This window comes from Glycine soja, chromosome 20, assembly GCF_004193775.1.
Source record: "Glycine soja cultivar W05 chromosome 20, ASM419377v2, whole genome shotgun sequence".
Classification (NCBI taxonomy): domain Eukaryota; kingdom Viridiplantae; phylum Streptophyta; class Magnoliopsida; order Fabales; family Fabaceae; genus Glycine; species Glycine soja.
Genome location: NC_041021.1, coordinates 1,399,053 through 1,417,191, shown reverse-complemented (window position 1 = coordinate 1,417,191; position 18,139 = coordinate 1,399,053). Strand labels below are relative to the sequence as shown.

Here is an 18,139-nt window from a genome sequence, read left to right as displayed (position 1 = left end):
CAAGAAATGGATTGAGAGAATTTATCATTTAAGATGTTTTTCTGCAACTAATTTTGTGAAAAATATAGTACACAATCACAAGAGAAAATGAATGATTGAATGATTATTTTGTTAATGTTACATATATAGATAGATTGATATTTTTTTTAATATTGAGAATGAAACAATCACATAGCATTTTCAATGAAAATGCATAAAGAACAATTGTAACTTGTAGAAGTTCAAATATTTTGAATTATTCTTTTTTCATGTATTTTGTAAAATCTTACCATATTTTTATTTTGTAAAAATATTATAAACTATTTCTTATTTCCACTAAAAAAATTTGTGGATCCGTTATTAGGAACACCCACTCCGATTAAGCCTAACCCCCACACCACACTCCAACATCACTTACCTTTGTTGGCATCGCGTCTAAACCATGATTGAGGGAAGTGTCACTTGACCAAGGAAGCAACACAAGGGGTTCCAAAATACATTTGGGGGAAGGGAATGTTGAAACTCATTAAGAATAATATTGTACATAAATAAACGAGTCTAATCCAATTAGGTTGGATTTCACTGAAATTCAATCATAACTTGACAATATTTGACATTTTATAGCTACATTCAATAAAGGAGTAGACTAAGCCAAGAGTTATCTCAAAACAAAAAAGATTAAGCCCAGGAGTAATATTTTATACTCCTTCAAATCTTCATATTTTATGATTTACGAAGAAAACATTAAATAAAAGGGAAAGTATTAAAATTAAATACATCTAATTAATGTCTTAAAAACTTTAAAAGTTTTCAATACTTTCAAAATACTTCTCTCTTTTTTTCCCTTACTTCTCTTTTCATATGAGAAATTTATTCCAAATGAGTAAAAAAGAAAAGGAAAAGGAAAAGAAAAATGTTTTTTCTATTTTTCTTTTCCCTATTTTGTATTTTCCTTTCTCTTGTTTTTAACGCAACCGATTAATAGGTTAGTGACTTGCGTGAATATCTACCAAACATCCAAAAAAAAAAAAAATCCAAGACAAAATATGAATTACATGAACAATAAAAAACATCAACGTTAATTGTATTGAAAAGAATCACCAACCAGTCAATCAACCTAAATTCAGCCCCCTCGGACATCTAGCCACTTGCAAAAGAACTCAAATTAACACAACCGATGTTTGAGTCCGGAAATGTACACAGCTACATATATATTGCATTGGTAAACAACACATTTCGAAATATATAAATAATAAATCTTAAGAAAAAAAAAAAACTCAGAAGAAACCACCAAAGACTATCATCTATGAACAAATTAGAGTCCAATTTAATTCACACTGGTCTTGTTCCTGCGGGCTTCAGGTACATGTCCGAGGTATTCAAAAACTGTTAATTAACTTGGTCGGAAGGGTTTGAACACGAAGATGAAGAAGATTCCCACACCGAACAAGCAACCACCTGTGCCCATTGCTTCAAACGAGTCTTCTTCGCAGCCAAATCATCCCCTTCACAATAATAACCACATTCACTCAAAATTCAATCAAAATGACAACAGTAACACCAATCTTAAAGTAAACCTAATAATTTAATCATATTATCAATTTCTTACAAAAAAAAATTCTGAGAGAAAATAATAGAATAAGAAGACATGTCTAATTCTACAGCACAAAGCGCCAGTAGAATGTTAAGGCTGTCAGCGAAGACTTACCACATGCTCTCAAAATTTAATCAAATTGACAACACCAAACTTAAAATAAACTTAATAATTTAATCATACAATCAAATTTGTATAAATGTTTTATCCTAAGTAAGTGGTCATAGAAAAAATCCATAATTTTAACTGGCACAACGCTGATGAAATACGTGATCAAGGCTTTGAAAAATGGTCCGCAACCGTGATTGAAGTCACAACAAAAAATTTTAACTGTATGCGACCGTAATTAAGATCGTATCGGCCACTTTTCGGCGATTAATCGCAATATCAACAAACCCAGCAACGCGACTGTGACCAATATTTGAAATCTTATTGAATTAACAACAAAATCTAAAATCAATTAAAAAAAAATTGAATTATTGAACAAGAACTACCTGGATTGAAAATAGTGGTGGGGCTAGTAGTGTCGCTGTCGGAGACAAGGGAAGACGAAGAAGATGACCTAGACAAGCTGTGGTGGTTGTACTGTTTGTTAACGGCATGGTACAACTCCAAAGCGGGGATTGTGTTCGACAGTTTCGGGTCGATTTCGGGCGAATCGAACCCGAACCCGAGCTCGAAGCACGCCTTCAGTTCGTCCAAGTCGTCCTCCGAGAGGCTCTTGCTCAGCCGGTGCTGGCGGCGGTTCACGGGGTGGTTGTTGTCCTTCCGCCGCTGCCACGCCTCGTCGCGGAGCATGTCCGGCGACCACGACTGTTGCTTGTGGAGTGACCGCGGCGGCGGAGGCGGCGGCGCTGCGTGGGGGCGACGTGACATGTGATGGTGGGGAGTGGAGGTTCTTTGGATCACCGCAGATTCGTTTGGATTGGCTTCTTAGTTGTGTTTGTGATTACTCAGAATAAGTGTGTGTGGTGATCTTGTTATGTAATTATAGTTGGCGGCCTGTGTTTTATTTTATTGTTACCTGACGCTTATTTGTTTTTATTTTACTATCAGGGTTTAATTATTCAGCTTAATTTCTTCAAAAAAACATTCACCTTAATTATTAATTTAATCTTCAGATTATATAATTTAATTCTTAAATTTTTAAAAGATTCAATTTACTCCTCAAATTCTTAAAAATAAATTAATTTTATACTTAAACTTTTACAATTTTAATTTGATTCTTAAATTTATAAAAAAAATAATCAGTTTGTTCCTTAAATTTAGATTAAATTGAAACTTTTAAAAATTTGGAAACTAAATTGAATTATTTAAAATAAATTAAGAACTAAATTGATAATAAAGCATTAATTATCTTTTGGTAAATATTACTAATTTTCTTAATTTTATAATTTAAAATATCTATTTTCGATTTTTATAGTTTTAAATTATCTTTTTTAGCGGTTTTTCACCTTGTAGTAATTTTAAAGATTTTGAATGTAATAAGGTTATTAGATGATTTTAAATAATAATAATTAAAAATTAAAAATATGATTATAAAAACTAAAATAAGATACTTCAAATTTAAACTGTAAAAAAAAAAAAGTTATTATAATTATAGGAATCAAAAAGAATTATTTAAACTTATTATCAAATTTCAAGTGTACATGACACTGAAATAAAGAAGAATTTGTAGGGAGTCATTAGTCTTGATTTGTAGACTCGGGTACTTGGAATTTCGTATTCAAATATTTAGGAACATAGTGGCATTCAAATTTGGTGAAAGTGATTTTATTCGGATTGAGTTACTTGAATTTAACCTTTAGTTGTCCAAATTCAGGGCAATTCAAAAAGAAAATTACAGTTGTTCATTGCCGTGTTTAGAATAAAAGAGAACTCGACTTTGCCAAATAATCTGCTCTGTAAAGGAAAGTGTTTTATATTTTATATTTTTAATCAACAAACAGTCTGTACTCTATATAGATCTGAGATATTTTGATAAGTGAATTGTGAACCAACTGAATTATCACCCTATTTAGATATTTAGATAGTACCAAATAGGATGTGACAGGTGTCAATTAAGATGGCAATATATAAAACAAAATAGAAATAATGATAATTTTATTTGTTTAAATTTAAACACAAACAAATTCATAGAAAATTAGTATTTTAGTGGGGATAATGTACATAATGAAGGTTTATTTTATGCAATTAAAATTTATAATAAATATTTATTTTAATATATAAATTATATTTTAATTAAAATTTATAATAAATAAATATTTTTAACGCGTACTATATATTTTAGATTTAAGATAAAAGGTTATTTTTAATTATTGATAAATTCTTTTAAAATATTAAAATTTATTTCAGAAATAAAGATAAAAAAGGATAGCTTGAAATAGATTAAAAAAAACCTAAGAAAAATTCTGAAAAACGCTACCATATTATACAATATTTGATGTGTACTAGATGATTTTTTAGATAATATATACGTTATCTTATTTTGTATTTGAGGTGTATCAGACATAGACAATATTATGATTTAAGTTTTGATGGTTTAATGGTGGTTGACCTATGATAGAATAGGTAGTGAATAAATAATATTACTATAAGAAATTTATATTAAGTAATATATTAATATTAAAAAATAAAACAAAATATAATCTCGTTAAGTAATTTATTTTTTTAAGTTTCAATTATTAATTAAAAAATCTACTATTAATTAAGTAATTATAAATATTATTAATTGCATAATTAAATTTTAAATTATTAAGTAATTTTTTTTAGTATTTGCAAATTTGTAAAATTATAATGTTAATATTCTTTAAGGGTTCAAGTTAACTCACAATGCATGGGAACAAACAAGCTTTTGATATTTACACTTTCCTAATTAATAATTACACCTCATCTTTCTTCATATATTTTTTATTATCGAAATATCATATATATATATATATATATATATATATATATATATATATATATATATATAAATTCTATTTTTACCTCATCTTCATTATTATCTTATACCCTGATTTTGCTTATGCTACCAAAAAATTATTAATCCTAATTTTTACTCATTTTTCATTCTTTAAAACATATTTTTTACACCTATCTTCATTACTCTTTAAATCATATTTGTGCACTTCCATCTTCATTGTTCTTTTTCATTATCATTTGTAATAATTACTTTCAAAATCTTATTATGATATTCAATAGAAGTCATATATTGTTTTACAAATCTTTCTTGAGTTAGTTGTCTTGTAACAAGAATTGAGACAAAATAAGATAAGAGACAGGGTAGAAGAAGAATTTTAGCACAAAACAATAAAAAATTATATTAATGGTGCTAACATGAATAAAATGATTGAAATAAGAAATAGAAAAAAAATGACATAGACAAGAAAAGGAAAGGAAGGCACCACACTCTAATAAGTCGAGCAAGAAATCACTACAAAGGTATGAAAAACTTTGATAAAATTCAAAATAAGGTTCTAATCTAGGAACCAAAAAATCAATCACTACTCTACTCACACTCACAATGAAATAAACCTCAAATATTATTCAACTCCCAAAATGATAGGAACTACATTCTTATTTATAGAAATCCTGGGCTCGAAACTTAGCATCAAATCAATCCATTTATTACTAATAAAATTGGTCCAAAAACAAATAAACAAAATGAAACAAATATTAGGTTCTAAGCCCATGTTGGTGCATTATTTGGCGGTCAATTTTCATGTGCACCATCATGGACTCTCTTCTTCCATTTTAGGCTTGAACATAATGTGTTGATAAGCTCTAAATTTTTCTTTTAACTCTTTACTCATTCTCTTATTGGTATTTACACCCTAATCATAATAATGAGGTCGTCCCTCTAAGCTCTTTATTTAACAATTTCTTTTAGCCCAATTAAAAGCTTCTTCCTCTTAGATCTTTCTTCTCTTCTTGGAGGCTTTTCTTGATAGGCATGACAAAATAGAAAATCAAACAGGTGGGTATCCATTCAATCTCGTCCCAATTTTAATGGAAAAAACCTACTTTGATCAAGTTTGGGTTTTACTCAACTTAGGAAAGTGGGATGAGTTTGGGTTATTCCGTGCCTCATACCCACCCTATTATGCATATATTTTTAATTATTTATAATATAATTATACATTTATATATAATTCCTTTAATATATATATATATATATATGCATATTATAATTATGTAATTTTTATTTTTATAAACATTTAAATATAGAATAATTATTTTAATAATTAACTATATAATACTATAATTATAATACTAATTAAATAAGAGAGTAAAAAATTATACATTGAAATAAAAATATAATTTAATTCTTAAATATTCTTCTCGTATTGATTCTTTAATAGTTTTTTTATAAATATTGGTTGAATTAAAATATAACTAATAATTTAATCTATGATTTATTTAAAATATATATGAACAAATAAATTTTAGAAAAGTGTAACATGAGTTTCACGTGTGATTTTTTAAACCTAATAAAATCAAATAAGAATAGAGTTGAGTTACACTTTTTTGTCTTCATCATTTATAAAATCAAATCCAAATCTATCATGCTTTTTGCGGGGATGGAAAGATCAAATCCGCCTCCGACTTATCTAGTTGTCATACCTATTTTTTGATTTCTATCACTTACTTAGCATGACTATTATATATATTTTATATATTATTAGCATGGAGTACGGGAGTAGTTTTTTTATGACGTTTAAGGTTTGGACACAAATATTAAGAAATAAAATTAATATTTTGAATTTCATAAAATATTTTATTTAACTTCCTAATATATTCTTTATTTTTCTAAATAGTTAGACATTTCCCTTATTTATAATACAATAATAACTACTCCCGTACTCCATGGAAAAAAATGTTTAATGTGTAATTGATTTTCTAATTTTTTTTACTAGTTGAAAAATTCATTTGGTTTGATAAAATTTTTTAGTAGCTTCTCATTAAGTTTTAACGTTTTTTAACACAATACTTGAAATAACATTTTTTAAAATACTAACTTTTAATTTTTTTTATATATATTTTTTACTTTTATTCTCGATATATGTATTTATTTTTCTTATTGTCTTTTCTAAATAAATAATAATATTATTATTTTTCTATTATTTTACACTTTTTAACTACTTCAATAATTAGTCTTATTAAACACTTCTAATTTAATAAACTAGTCTTTCAACTTTTAGTTAATCTTTCATCTAATTTTATCAAATATAGCAAAAGTAAAATGGATGAAATATATGTTATGTATGAGCAAATAATTTATGCATTGAAAGAGTAAAAAAAAACATTATATTGCCATCCAATAAAAATTATCATTATGATAAATTTATTAATTTTTATAATAACAAATTATTAAAGATATAAGATTATTATATGATTAAAAATAAGAAAAAAGAAGGAAAAGTTGCGGGTAACAATGACACCCTTGGTTAAAAGTATGACCTTTGCTAACACTAATCATAAAAATAAGTGAGAAAAATAATACTGTGAGATTTGAAAAGAAAAATGCTTTCCAGTTTTCACGTATCCAACAGAAGGAGGAGAATAATTAGGGCCGTACAAAAATTATTTGAATAAAAAAAATAAATTAAATTGGTTTTAAATTGTTTTAATTGATTTGATTTTATATTAATCAATTTAAAATTAAAGTGGTTTTAAAAGATTGATTCTGAACTTATTTTTAAGTGATTTTAAACTAATTCTAAAAGTAAGATAAATTTGAAATGATTTTTAAACTATTTATTTTTAATAAAAAATATTAAAGTGAAAATCAATTTGGTTTATCAAACTGGTTTTATAAAAATAATTGGATAAATCGAATTGGTTTTATAAAACAGTATATTTATTTTTCTTTTTTAATTAGTTCAAAAATAAATAAATTCAATTTAGATTCCGTTATAGTCTAATTGAATCCGAACTGATTTTTTTACACCCTAAGAAATAAATAAATAAAAAAATCCCTCGTGTAACATGTTCAGTATTTTTGTTTCATTAACCATCCGTAGCTAGCTATTAAATTTAACATTGTCAAAAAAAAAAAAGCTATTAAATTTAATATACAAGCTCTCACGGTCAAACACTACTCTGCACCAATCCATGGCATCCATCATCTCTTTCACCCTTAAGACCCTTCTATTCCTCTGCTTCTGTTCCTTTCACTTCCCACTCTCAACTTCATCAGAATCAAATCCTTCATTCCCCAAAGAAGCCCTCCCCAACAAACATGGTTACCTTCCAATAAGCCCCACTTCAACTTCTTCCATTTTCTACGCTTTCTATGAAGCCCAGAACTCAACTTTACCACTCTCACAAACCCCACTTCTCATATGGCTCCAAGGTGGCCCTGGCTGCTCCTCCATGATTGGAAACTTGTACGAACTTGGACCGTGGCGCGTCACGGAATCACTCACCCTTCAACCCAACCCTGGTGCTTGGAATAGAATCTTTGGCCTTCTTTTTCTTGATAGTCCCATTGGAACTGGCTTCAGTGTGGCCTCAACGAGACAAGAAATTCCAACTGATCAAAACGGCGTTGCAAAACACCTTTTTGCTGCTATAACAAGCTTTCTTCAGCTTGATCCTGTTTTCAAGAATCGCCCTATTTATATTACTGGTGAAAGCTATGCTGGGAAGTATGTGCCTGCTATTGGGTATTACATATTGGAGAAAAATGCAAACTTGAAGGTTTCTGAAAGAGTGAATTTGGCTGGTGTGACTATTGGGGATGGCTTAACTGACCCTGAAACTCAAGTGGCTACTCATGCTCTGAATGCTTATTATGTTGGATTGATCAATGAGAGGCAAAAGCATGAGTTGGAGAACGCTCAATTGGAAGCGGTTCGGTTGACTCAAATGAGGAATTGGAGTGAAGCAACTGATGCAAGAAACAAAGTCTTGAGAATGTTGCAAAACATGACAGGGTTGGCTACTTTGTATGACTATACAAGGAAGGCTCCTTATGAGGATGATTTGGTTGAAAAATTCTTGAACATTGCTGAGGTGAAGAAGGCCTTGGGGGTGAATGAATCGTTTGTGTATGAGATATGCAGCGATGTTGTTGGGGCTGCATTGCATGCTGATGTGATGAAGAGTGTGAAATATATGGTGGATTACTTGGTGAGAAGGAGCAAGGTGTTGTTATATCAAGGGCAACATGATTTGAGGGATGGTGTGGTTCAAACAGAGGTTTGGGTGAAGACAATGAAGTGGGAAGGGATTGTGGAGTTTGTGAATGCTGAAAGGAAGATATGGACAGTTAATGGAGAGCTTGCAGGGTATGTTCAAAATTGGAAGTCTCTCACCAATGTTGTGGTTTTGGGTGCTGGGCATCTTTTGCCTACTGATCAACCTCTTAATTCTCAAGCAATGATAGAAGATTGGGTTTTGGAAAGGGGAGTGTTTGAAAATGCGCATAAGAGACATGTATCAAGTGAGTCTGTATTTGTTTTGTAAGGCCGAGATTAATCATTGGTTAAATGAAATTTGTTAGTGTAAAGCTGTATTCATGGTTAAGGAATCGATGTGAAACTTGTATTGTTAAGCACTTTGTGAGCAGGTTTAATTTTTTTCTTTCGCAAATTTGATTTTATTATACATGATAAGGAATTTTATTTTTTTTCTGAAGTTGAATGAAATATATAAGGAAAAGCCACCATAGCTAGCTCCCTAGAAACTTATATACACTCACAAATCTTAACAGGCGTTGTGGCATATATTGCAGCAGAAAATGAATCCACAATAGTCACAGAGATATTCATGACTAAAAATATGTAAAGAGTGATCAAGTTACTCAAGAGTAACTTTCAAAGAGTTACTCCTCATTCTCATCATTCATTTCCTTGAAATCGAATAATTAAGATTAGCTACCTATTATAATCATTAGATCTCTAGAAAATAAATGGTGAGAATGGAAAATAACTTTAAAAGAGTTACTCTTAGAATAACTTGATCTCTCTTCCTCTCTCTGTCTACAGACTTCTAAAAAGTTCAAAAAAAGCTCTCAATTCCCTTGCATGCTTCACAGTTTGCCAATTTCATGTACAACATATATAGCTAAACTAGGTCCTAATGGCAAGATTGTGTAACTTTTCTAACAACCTGGGTTCCAAATGCCATTTTGAATCTGCAACTACACAGATGTCATAGATGAGTGTAGGAGAGTCAATATATTCCACATTTCGGTGCAAGTTAAATCTATTAATTAGATCATGTATCAACTACTCTAAATTTGAAATTTAACTTACTTTGATTAAATATATATGTAGTTGGTGTAAGGGAATCTTTAGTTTGCCAATTATATAAGAAACTCATTATATATAGGAAAATATTAAGCGGATATGTTAGATTTGGCTTCTCTAAAGTGAAGAGGAGTGGGAAAGAAATATAAGAGAAAATAAAGAATAAATAAATAAATGTGTTAAAGTGATATGATTAATAAGAAGAAAAGGATACAGGAAAACAAAGGATGTTAATAAGTGTTTGCACTCTTGAGATCTATATAAGAAAATAAATATATTCCTCTTATAAGTATTACAATCGCCTCTCAATTTGCAACATGATGGAGCAGTGCTCCATGCTCCAGTACGGAATTCCATCTTCACTTTGACAAAATGAAAAGATGAGTCCTTTCTAAGGTGTGAATCTTGCACCTGAGAGTTTTGGGTTTGCTGAGAATGTTTTGTTCGAGGGGAGCAGAGGAGCGTGTGGTACTGGTATATGTGCTGTTAAAGTGTGAAGCATGTGAGGTAAAGGAACTAAGGATTAAGGAAAGATCTTTTTAACAATTTTTAAAAATTTATAATCTAAATCATTAAATTAATTAATAATATATCTAATGGTAAATAAATGTGATCATTGGTTACCTGTGATTCTCTAGGGAGATGGATCATTGGTTACACAGGTTCTTCTGGAACTTCTACTTCTCTTCATGCAGAATTATTCGGCATTCTTAAAGGCTTAAAACTGCTTGGCATCATGACATTCATAAGATTATTTGTGAATCCGACTCTCAAATGGCTATTGATCTCGTTTTGAAGAATGATAATCCTTATCATCTTTACAGTGGTTTGATCATCAAGATTCACCATTTAATAACTTTGGCTTGGGAGCTCTCTTTTCAACATGTCTACCGAGAAGGAAACTTCACTGCAGATTGGCTTGCAAAACAAGACTCGGCCTCAACCCATGATTTGCAGCTTTTACATCATTGTCCAGCAGCTTTGTTTAATATTTTCTCAGCCGATGTAATGGGATTCTCATCCTTGAGGTCCTAGAGTTGTTTCTGTTTGCTTTCTCTTGTTTTGTTTCCCCCATCATCAGAAAAATGTGATCCACTATGCATCTATCAAGGTGCTTCATGTTAAATTGCGGGGACAGTGGATCACACTGGTCAAGGTCCCCGCAATTTAACAACTGCAACTATCTGGATCTATGACCACCGCATTCTCCTTGGATCTTCTTTTTCTGGGTTTGTCCTGTGTTGACTTTTGGATTGGCACTTCACTTCTTTGATGCATGGTAAAGTTCAAGTAACTTTCTAAGTTGACATGATGAAATCTGCAATCAGTCAATCATAGGTTAATTAAGCAAAAAAAAAAAACTAGCAAACACAAGGAAGGTAATTCCCCCTGGGGAATTCAGGATGCTGTGGACTTCATTGTGTCTTCTAGTGGTTCTTAAAATACATTTTTTTGGCGAATTACAAAGGCTAAAAGCCTAGAACCCTCTGGGGAAACTAACGTGAGCAATATGAGCTCTCAACACATTGACAGTACACCTAGGGGGAAATTAAAAACTTGAAACGGAACCAAAGCTATAACAACTTGCTTCGCAACTTGATTAGCTTCTCGAAGAATATGGCTCCAAGTAACATCACCCTCATAGGAATGGACTGCATGAATCTCCTTTACATGGTTGAAATAAGGGTGAAGCATGCAACAACCTTTTGTCACCAGATTAATAGCCACAGGAGAGTCCGAATCTACTCTAATCCTCCTATACCCTCTCGACCAAGCAAGCTTAATGCCAAGAAGAATAGCTCTGAATTGTTACACAACATATGTAGAGTCTCTGGATACATTTTCCTGCAGCATGTTTTTAAACAAACCCCTCTCCAAAACCCAATCTTCTATCATTGCTAGAGAATTAACATGCTGATCAGCAGGCAAAGATGCCCAGCTCCCAAAACACTACATTGGTTAGAGACTTCCAATTTTGTACGTACCCTGCAAGCTCTCCATTAACCTTCCATATCTTCCTTTCAGCATTCAGAAACTCCACAATCCCTTCCCATTTCATTGTCTTCAACAAGCCTCTACTTGCATCACATGATCACACCAATCCTCAAATCATGTTGCCCTTGATATCACAACACCTTGCTCCTTCTCACCAAGTAATCCACCATATATTTCACACTCTTCATCACATCAGCATGCAATGTAGCCCCAACAATATCGCTGCATATCTCATACACAAACAATTCATTCACCCCCAAGGCCTTCTTCACCTCAGCAATGTTCAAGAATTTTCAACTAAATCATCCTCATAAGGAACCTTCGTTGTATAGTCATACAAAGTAGCCAACCCTGTCATGTTTTGCAACATTCTCAAGACTTTGTTTCTTGCATCAGTTGCTTCACTCCAATTCCTCATTTGAGTCAACTCATGCTTTTGCCTCTCATTGATCAATCCAACATAATAAGCATTCAGAGCATGAGTAGCCACTTGAGTTTCAGGGTCAGTTAAACCATCCCCAATAGCCACACCAGCCAAATTCACTCTTTCAGAAACCTTCAAGTTTGCATTTTTCTCCAATATGTAATACCCAATAGCAGGCACATACTTCCCAGCATAGCTTTCACCAGTAATATAAATAGGGCTATTCTTGAAAACAGGATCAAGCTGAAGAAAGCTTGTTGTAGCAGCAAAAAGATGTTTTGCAACGGTGTTTTGATCCTTTGGGATCTCTTGTGGGGTTGAGGCCACACTGAAGCCAGTTCCAATGGGACTATCAAGAAAAAGAAGACCAAAGATTCTATTCCAAGTGCCAGGGTTGGGTTGAATGGTGAGTGATTCAGTGACACGCCAGGGTCCAAGTTCGTACAAGTTTCCAATCATGGAGGAGCAGCCAGGGCCACCTTGGAGCCATATGAGAAGTGTGGCTTGGGAAAGAGGTAAAGTTGAGTTTTGGGCTTCATAGAAAGCGTAGAAAATTGAAGAAGTGGAAGTGGGGCTGATTGGAAGGTAACCATGTTTGGCGGGGAAGGCTTCTTTGGGGAATGAATGGGTTGGTTCTGATGAAGTTGAGAGTGGCAAATGGAAGAAACAGAAGCAGAGGAATAGAAGGGTCTTAAGGGTGAACCTGAAAGAGGTTGTTAACCCCTTGGAAGGGAAGGGAGGTCTTTGCGTGTGAGCGTGCATTGTTTAGATCAGTGTTTGACCGTTTTAGCTTATTGATAGCAATGGATGGCTAAAAACAAGTTACAGCCAGGGGTTTTTTATTTTTATTTTTTGGATAAATAATCAAATTCCTAATATCTGAAGTGCTAACAATTGATTAATGAAAAATTCAAATTTAGTTACATGAAAGATGATAAATATTCACTTCATTAAATCTGTGATATAATTTTATCATTAAATTGTAATGTTCAAGAATTATGATAATAAGTTATATTTTTTTATGATCAATTTGATATTAAATTACAAACTTTAAAGACTAATTTTTCATTAAATTATGCGGATAGTGGGCCATGAACGTACAATCTAAGAGTCTAAGACCCTAACTATTAATAATGGGCCATTCAATTTAACGGCTGCAAGAAACTATCCAAAACCTGCTCCTTGGATCTTCTGTTCTGGAGTTGTACTGTGTTGACTTTTGGTCTAGTAATGTTCTAGCTTGAGATGATGAGATCTACAATCACTCAATCACAGGTTAACTAAGCAAAAATAACTAGGAAACACAAGGTAGTTCACCCTGCATAATCCAAAATGCTGTTGAGTTCATTTTGTGTCACATGGCCATATTTGTGGTGTTGGGATTCCACCAACTTGCATCCAATTCTAACCATTCTAGTCACACTGATCAGTGTGCTATGCTTGCTAAGATGGTTCAAGAATTCAAGCAATGAAGCCACCTTTTCATCTCCTTTGCCTCCAGTTCCACTAGGCTTGCCACTTCTTGGGTACCTTCCCTTCCTAGGAACCAATCCCCACCTCAAATTTCACAAGCTTGCACAAGTTTATGGTCCTATCTACAAGCTCATGTTGGGAACAAAAACATTAATTCATTGTGGTTAGCTCACCCTCTCTGGTGAAAGAGATAGTGTGTGACCAAGACACCGTGTTCACCAACCGTGACCCTCCCATCTCTGTTGATAGCGTCTTTGCCTCATGGTCTGCGGTGGAAGAAGGCTTGCAAGATATTGGTGCGTGAGATGCTCAGCAACACCAACATCAGTAACTCTTTCTCCCATAGAAAGGTGGAGGTTATGAAATCAATTAAAGATGTTTATGAGAAGAAAATAGGGTGTAAAATAAGTGTTGGTGAATTGGCCTTTCTAACAGCTACAAATGCAATAAGGAGTATGATTTGGGGTGAGACTTTGCAAGGAGAAGGGGATGCTATTGGGGCTAAGTTTAGAGAATTTGTGTCAGAACTTATGGTGTTACTAGGGAAGCCGAATATTTCGGATCTTTACCCCGTGCTAGCCTGCTTAGATTTGCAAGGAATTGAGAGAAGAACAAGAAATGTCTCCCACGGGATTGATAGGCTCTTTGATTCTGCCATCGAAAAGCGAATGAATGTGACAGGGAAGGGAGAAAGTAAGTCAAAGAAGAAAGATGTCCTGCAATATCTGTTGGAGCTTACCAAGAGTGATAGTGATTCAGCATCAATGACCATGAGCGAGATCAAGGTCATCTCATAGTATGTTTCCTACTTCAACCTCTGTAAATTGTTCAAAATTATCAATCGGGTCATAATTATCATAAATCTCATATAGGGTTTTAAATTGTGGTTTCATCACTATCCTTGATATTGCAAAAAACTAAAGATAAATGCAACCACAATTGCAATCATAATACGATTGTGGAGATCCCAAAAATCTTCGACCAAAATAGCAGTCCTAGTGTAAAACCTTGATTTCATCTTTGGGGGATTTGGATATCCTTAGATTCCTTAGTCGAGTAAATTTTCAATGCCAAGTTTCTCTTAGATTGAATTTCCCTCTGCAAACTACTTATTTCATCACTTATCATGCAAGCTCACAAAGAGCATCCAAATCCCATTTTCAGTCATTTGAATACATAAATTGCTACTTATACTGGTGAGACCTGAAAATAAAATATTATAATAGATTGTGATAATTCTTTAAAGCATTCAGTTGTATAATATAAAGAAAAGTACGATGATAGTAGGAAACATACTATATAAATTAATCTAGAAACTCAATTGAAAAAGTAGGTAATTGAGAAATAAATTCCTACCCACATGCCACTTTTATATGAACACAATCATGGTAACAGGAGGCAAGGACAATTGAGGGTATATCAGCATTCAGCAAACCCCTTATATGAGCATATAGTTAGTTAAGTAAAATTTCGTACTGGACCTTGTGACACCAATCCAAGTATGTGAAATTATAGCCTTGTTTATATATATAGGATATAGTGCTGAGTGGAACCGAGACCACATCAACAACATTAGAATGGGTGGTAGCAAGGTTGCTGCAGCATCCTGAGGCAATGAAGAGAGTTCAAGAGGAGTTGGATGAGGTAGTAGGATTGGACAATTGTATTGAATTAGAATCCCAGTTGTCCAAATTATAGTGCTTAGAAGCTGTCATAAAGGAAACACTTTGTTTGCATCCTCCTCTCCCCTTTCTGATACCCCGTGGCCCGAGTCAAACTAGCACTGTTGGTGGATACACCATTCCAAAGGGTGCACAAGTAATATTAAATGTGTGGACTATACACAGGGACCCTGACATTTGGAAAGATGCATTGGAATTTCGACCGGAGAGGTTTCTGAGTGATGCTGGCAAGTTGGACTACTCGGGGGTCAACAAATTTGAGTATATTCCTTTTGGTTCCGGAAGAAGAATCTGTGCAGGGCTACCTCTTGCTGAGAAGATGATGATGTTTATGCTAGCTTCCTTCTTGCATTCTTGAGTGGAGATTACCTAGTGGTGAAATTCTTGAATTTTCAGGCAAATTTGGTGCTGTTGTCAAGAAAATGAAATCATTAATTGTTATTCCAAAGCCTAGACTATCTAAACCAGAACTCTATCAATGATGTTACATAAGTGAAATGCATGCTTATTATTATAGAAGTTGTAATTTGCTGAGTTATGTTATTTGTATAAGAATTTTGAATATCAGCATCTCATTTTTTTACTGTCACCCCTTGTGTATATATTTTCTCTCTTCTACCACATCACAAGACTAGCTCAGTGGAAACACCATACTGTGTCTCCTACGATGTCCCAAAAAAATTCTTCAAACAACATTTTTTACTTGTTATTAAGTTGTTTTTATACAAACTTTCCACACTGTTTTTTTATAATTCACTTTTTATCGTTTCTTTCAAGTGTGTCGCCGGTTTTATTTCAGACTTTTCTTTGTTCTACTTGTAGAAAAATGTTGTATAAGAATATCGCCAAAACTAAAAAGGATTTTTCTGACATTCTTCTATTCTACGGAAGCTGCAGTAGTAGCTTGACTACGAGAAACGTTCAAAAAGTTTCTAAGTTTTTTTTCATCTGAAAAAACAACTCGATAAGAATAGCAAGTTGAAATAGAAATGATAAAATCAAAGTAAATTCTAGATTCTATATATTAGTAGTAGTTAGTAGTAACTTTGAAAGGTTTGTTACTTCACTTATCAGTTATCACTTATCCATTGTTAGCATGTTGTGAACTAGATCAAAAGGCTTATTTCTTAACAAGTTAATATCCTATCATGTCATAACACTCACCAGTATGATCATACAAAAAAAACAAATAGTCATGAAATACAAGCGAAGCAATAAAATTGTTGAGGCTGCATTGCTTCGGGATGTGATGGACAATGTGAAATATATGATGGAGCATTTGGTTGTGAGGGGACACTCACTTACAATGGAATTTCAGGGTAGATGATTGGATCAACATGAGAAATCCCAATAAATCTGAGCCTCTCCAAATTAACAGTACTTGTGAAAGCTATGCCATGAAGCACATCCCATCAATTGGGCATCACAATTTTTATTTTCCTATTTAAAAAAATTAAGTATCATGTTTCAAAAGCCAACTTGAAGCACATTCCATCAATTGGGCATCACAATTTTTATTTTCCTATTTTAAAAAATTAAGTATCATGTTTCAAAAGCCAACTTGAAGTAATAGCATCTGAGTTAACGATCAAAATTTCACCTCAAGCACTAACATTGGCAAACATATGGTCCAAATAGACTGATTTTGATTTTTGAGGAGAGTGATTTTGATTTTTGAGGAGTCACAGGGTATCTATTGTCAAAGCTACCCAGATACCCTTTGGTTTAAGTCATTGTCCAGATAAATTTTAAGATAATCAGCAGAATATCCTTACACTTCATTAGAAAATTTAACAAAAGAAACACATTTTTAAAATTCACTTAATACCAATAAATAACTTAGGGTTTAACTCAAAAATAAAATCGTTGGGGGTTGTATGGTAATTGTAATGGCGTTTGGAGGCGGATTTGTGGAGAAAAGTAGTGGGAAAGAAAGGAAGAGTGAAATTGGGCAAAGGAAGGCAAGGCCATTCCCAGGACCAAAATCTCAAATCCAAAAACCTCCCACAAAGCACAAAATCCGTACTATGATGCCATATATTTTTGTGAAGGGCTTGAATGGCAGGGCACCCTGTAGAGCACCTACAGGTTTTTCAGAGCCATAGTTAAACACTGCTCTCCCCTATATGCCTCAGCCCTCATCATCATCAACAAGTAAACACACACACACACACAAATATGAAAATTTTATGTAACTACAAAAATTATGCAAGGTGGCTAAAAAGGGGGAATGAAAACCCTAGAGAGAATCACCAGTGGCTGCTTCTTGCATTGCATTAGGGCAGTGAAGGAGCAAAATTTATTTATTTATAGGTATGACGGCCGGCTGAAAAAAAGAGGGGGAGGACTGTCTCATGTTGGGCTTGAACCAAAGTATAAGCTGAGGCCCAAGTTCACTAAGTGATGATTAATTTGTATTTTATAACTTATAATAGTAATTTTTATATTATTTAAATTTTTAATTATTAATTTTTCAGTTCAAATTTAAATATATTTTATGTTAAAATGTCATTTTCATCTTCTTACTTTTTAAATTTATGATTTTAATCTTCTTATTTTTTAATTGAAATATTTAGTCCTTCACTTTTACCAAATTTGTAATTTTAATTGAGATATTTTATCTCACACTTTTTAAAAATCTTTGATTTTATTTTCTTGGTTAATTTTAGACTTATTGATCGTGTATTTTTTAGTTTTTTTAATAAATTAAGTTTATTAGTAATTAAATAAATTT

At 32.6% G+C, this 18,139-nt stretch overlaps 3 protein-coding genes, 1 long non-coding RNA gene and 1 pseudogene across 5 annotated transcripts; 2 read left to right on the top strand and 3 right to left on the bottom strand.

Annotated features, from left to right (window-relative positions):
* Positions 1 to 1,030: 1,030 nt before the first annotated feature.
* Positions 1,031 to 2,553, bottom strand: LOC114402223. 2 transcript variants are annotated; one of them, XM_028364718.1, is made up of 3 exons: positions 2,068 to 2,553; positions 1,331 to 1,484; positions 1,031 to 1,302 (listed from the first exon to the last, which is right to left on the bottom strand). In XM_028364718.1, the coding sequence occupies exons 1-2, from the start codon at positions 2,447 to 2,449 to the stop codon at positions 1,369 to 1,371; spliced, it is 498 nt and encodes a 165-aa protein (XP_028220519.1). In that variant the 5' UTR covers positions 2,450 to 2,553; the 3' UTR covers positions 1,031 to 1,302; positions 1,331 to 1,368. The 2 variants fall into 2 exon arrangements, with proteins under 2 accessions (XP_028220519.1, XP_028220518.1); XM_028364717.1 differs by having other exon boundaries at positions 1,031 to 1,484.
* Positions 2,554 to 7,642: 5,089 nt separating this feature from the next.
* Positions 7,643 to 9,217, top strand: LOC114403796 (serine carboxypeptidase-like 50). The gene has a single exon (XM_028366956.1). The coding sequence runs from the start codon at positions 7,691 to 7,693 to the stop codon at positions 9,044 to 9,046; it is 1,356 nt and encodes a 451-aa protein (XP_028222757.1). The 5' UTR covers positions 7,643 to 7,690; the 3' UTR covers positions 9,047 to 9,217.
* Positions 9,218 to 9,991: 774 nt separating this feature from the next.
* LOC114403795 lies at positions 9,992 to 13,239 on the bottom strand (annotated as a pseudogene).
* Positions 13,240 to 13,303: 64 nt separating this feature from the next.
* On the top strand, positions 13,304 to 15,398 carry LOC114402642 (inactive cytochrome P450 76AD1-like). The gene is made up of 2 exons (XM_028365291.1): positions 13,304 to 14,519; positions 15,257 to 15,398. Coding segments are annotated over exons 1-2 (492 nt in total). The 5' UTR covers positions 13,304 to 14,028; the 3' UTR covers positions 15,258 to 15,398.
* Positions 15,399 to 15,507: 109 nt separating this feature from the next.
* On the bottom strand, positions 15,508 to 17,668 carry LOC114402643. Its single transcript, XR_003664485.1, has 2 exons — positions 16,711 to 17,668; positions 15,508 to 15,813 (listed from the first exon to the last, which is right to left on the bottom strand). It is a non-coding gene; the product is annotated as an uncharacterized LOC114402643 (long non-coding RNA).
* Positions 17,669 to 18,139: the final 471 nt, after the last annotated feature.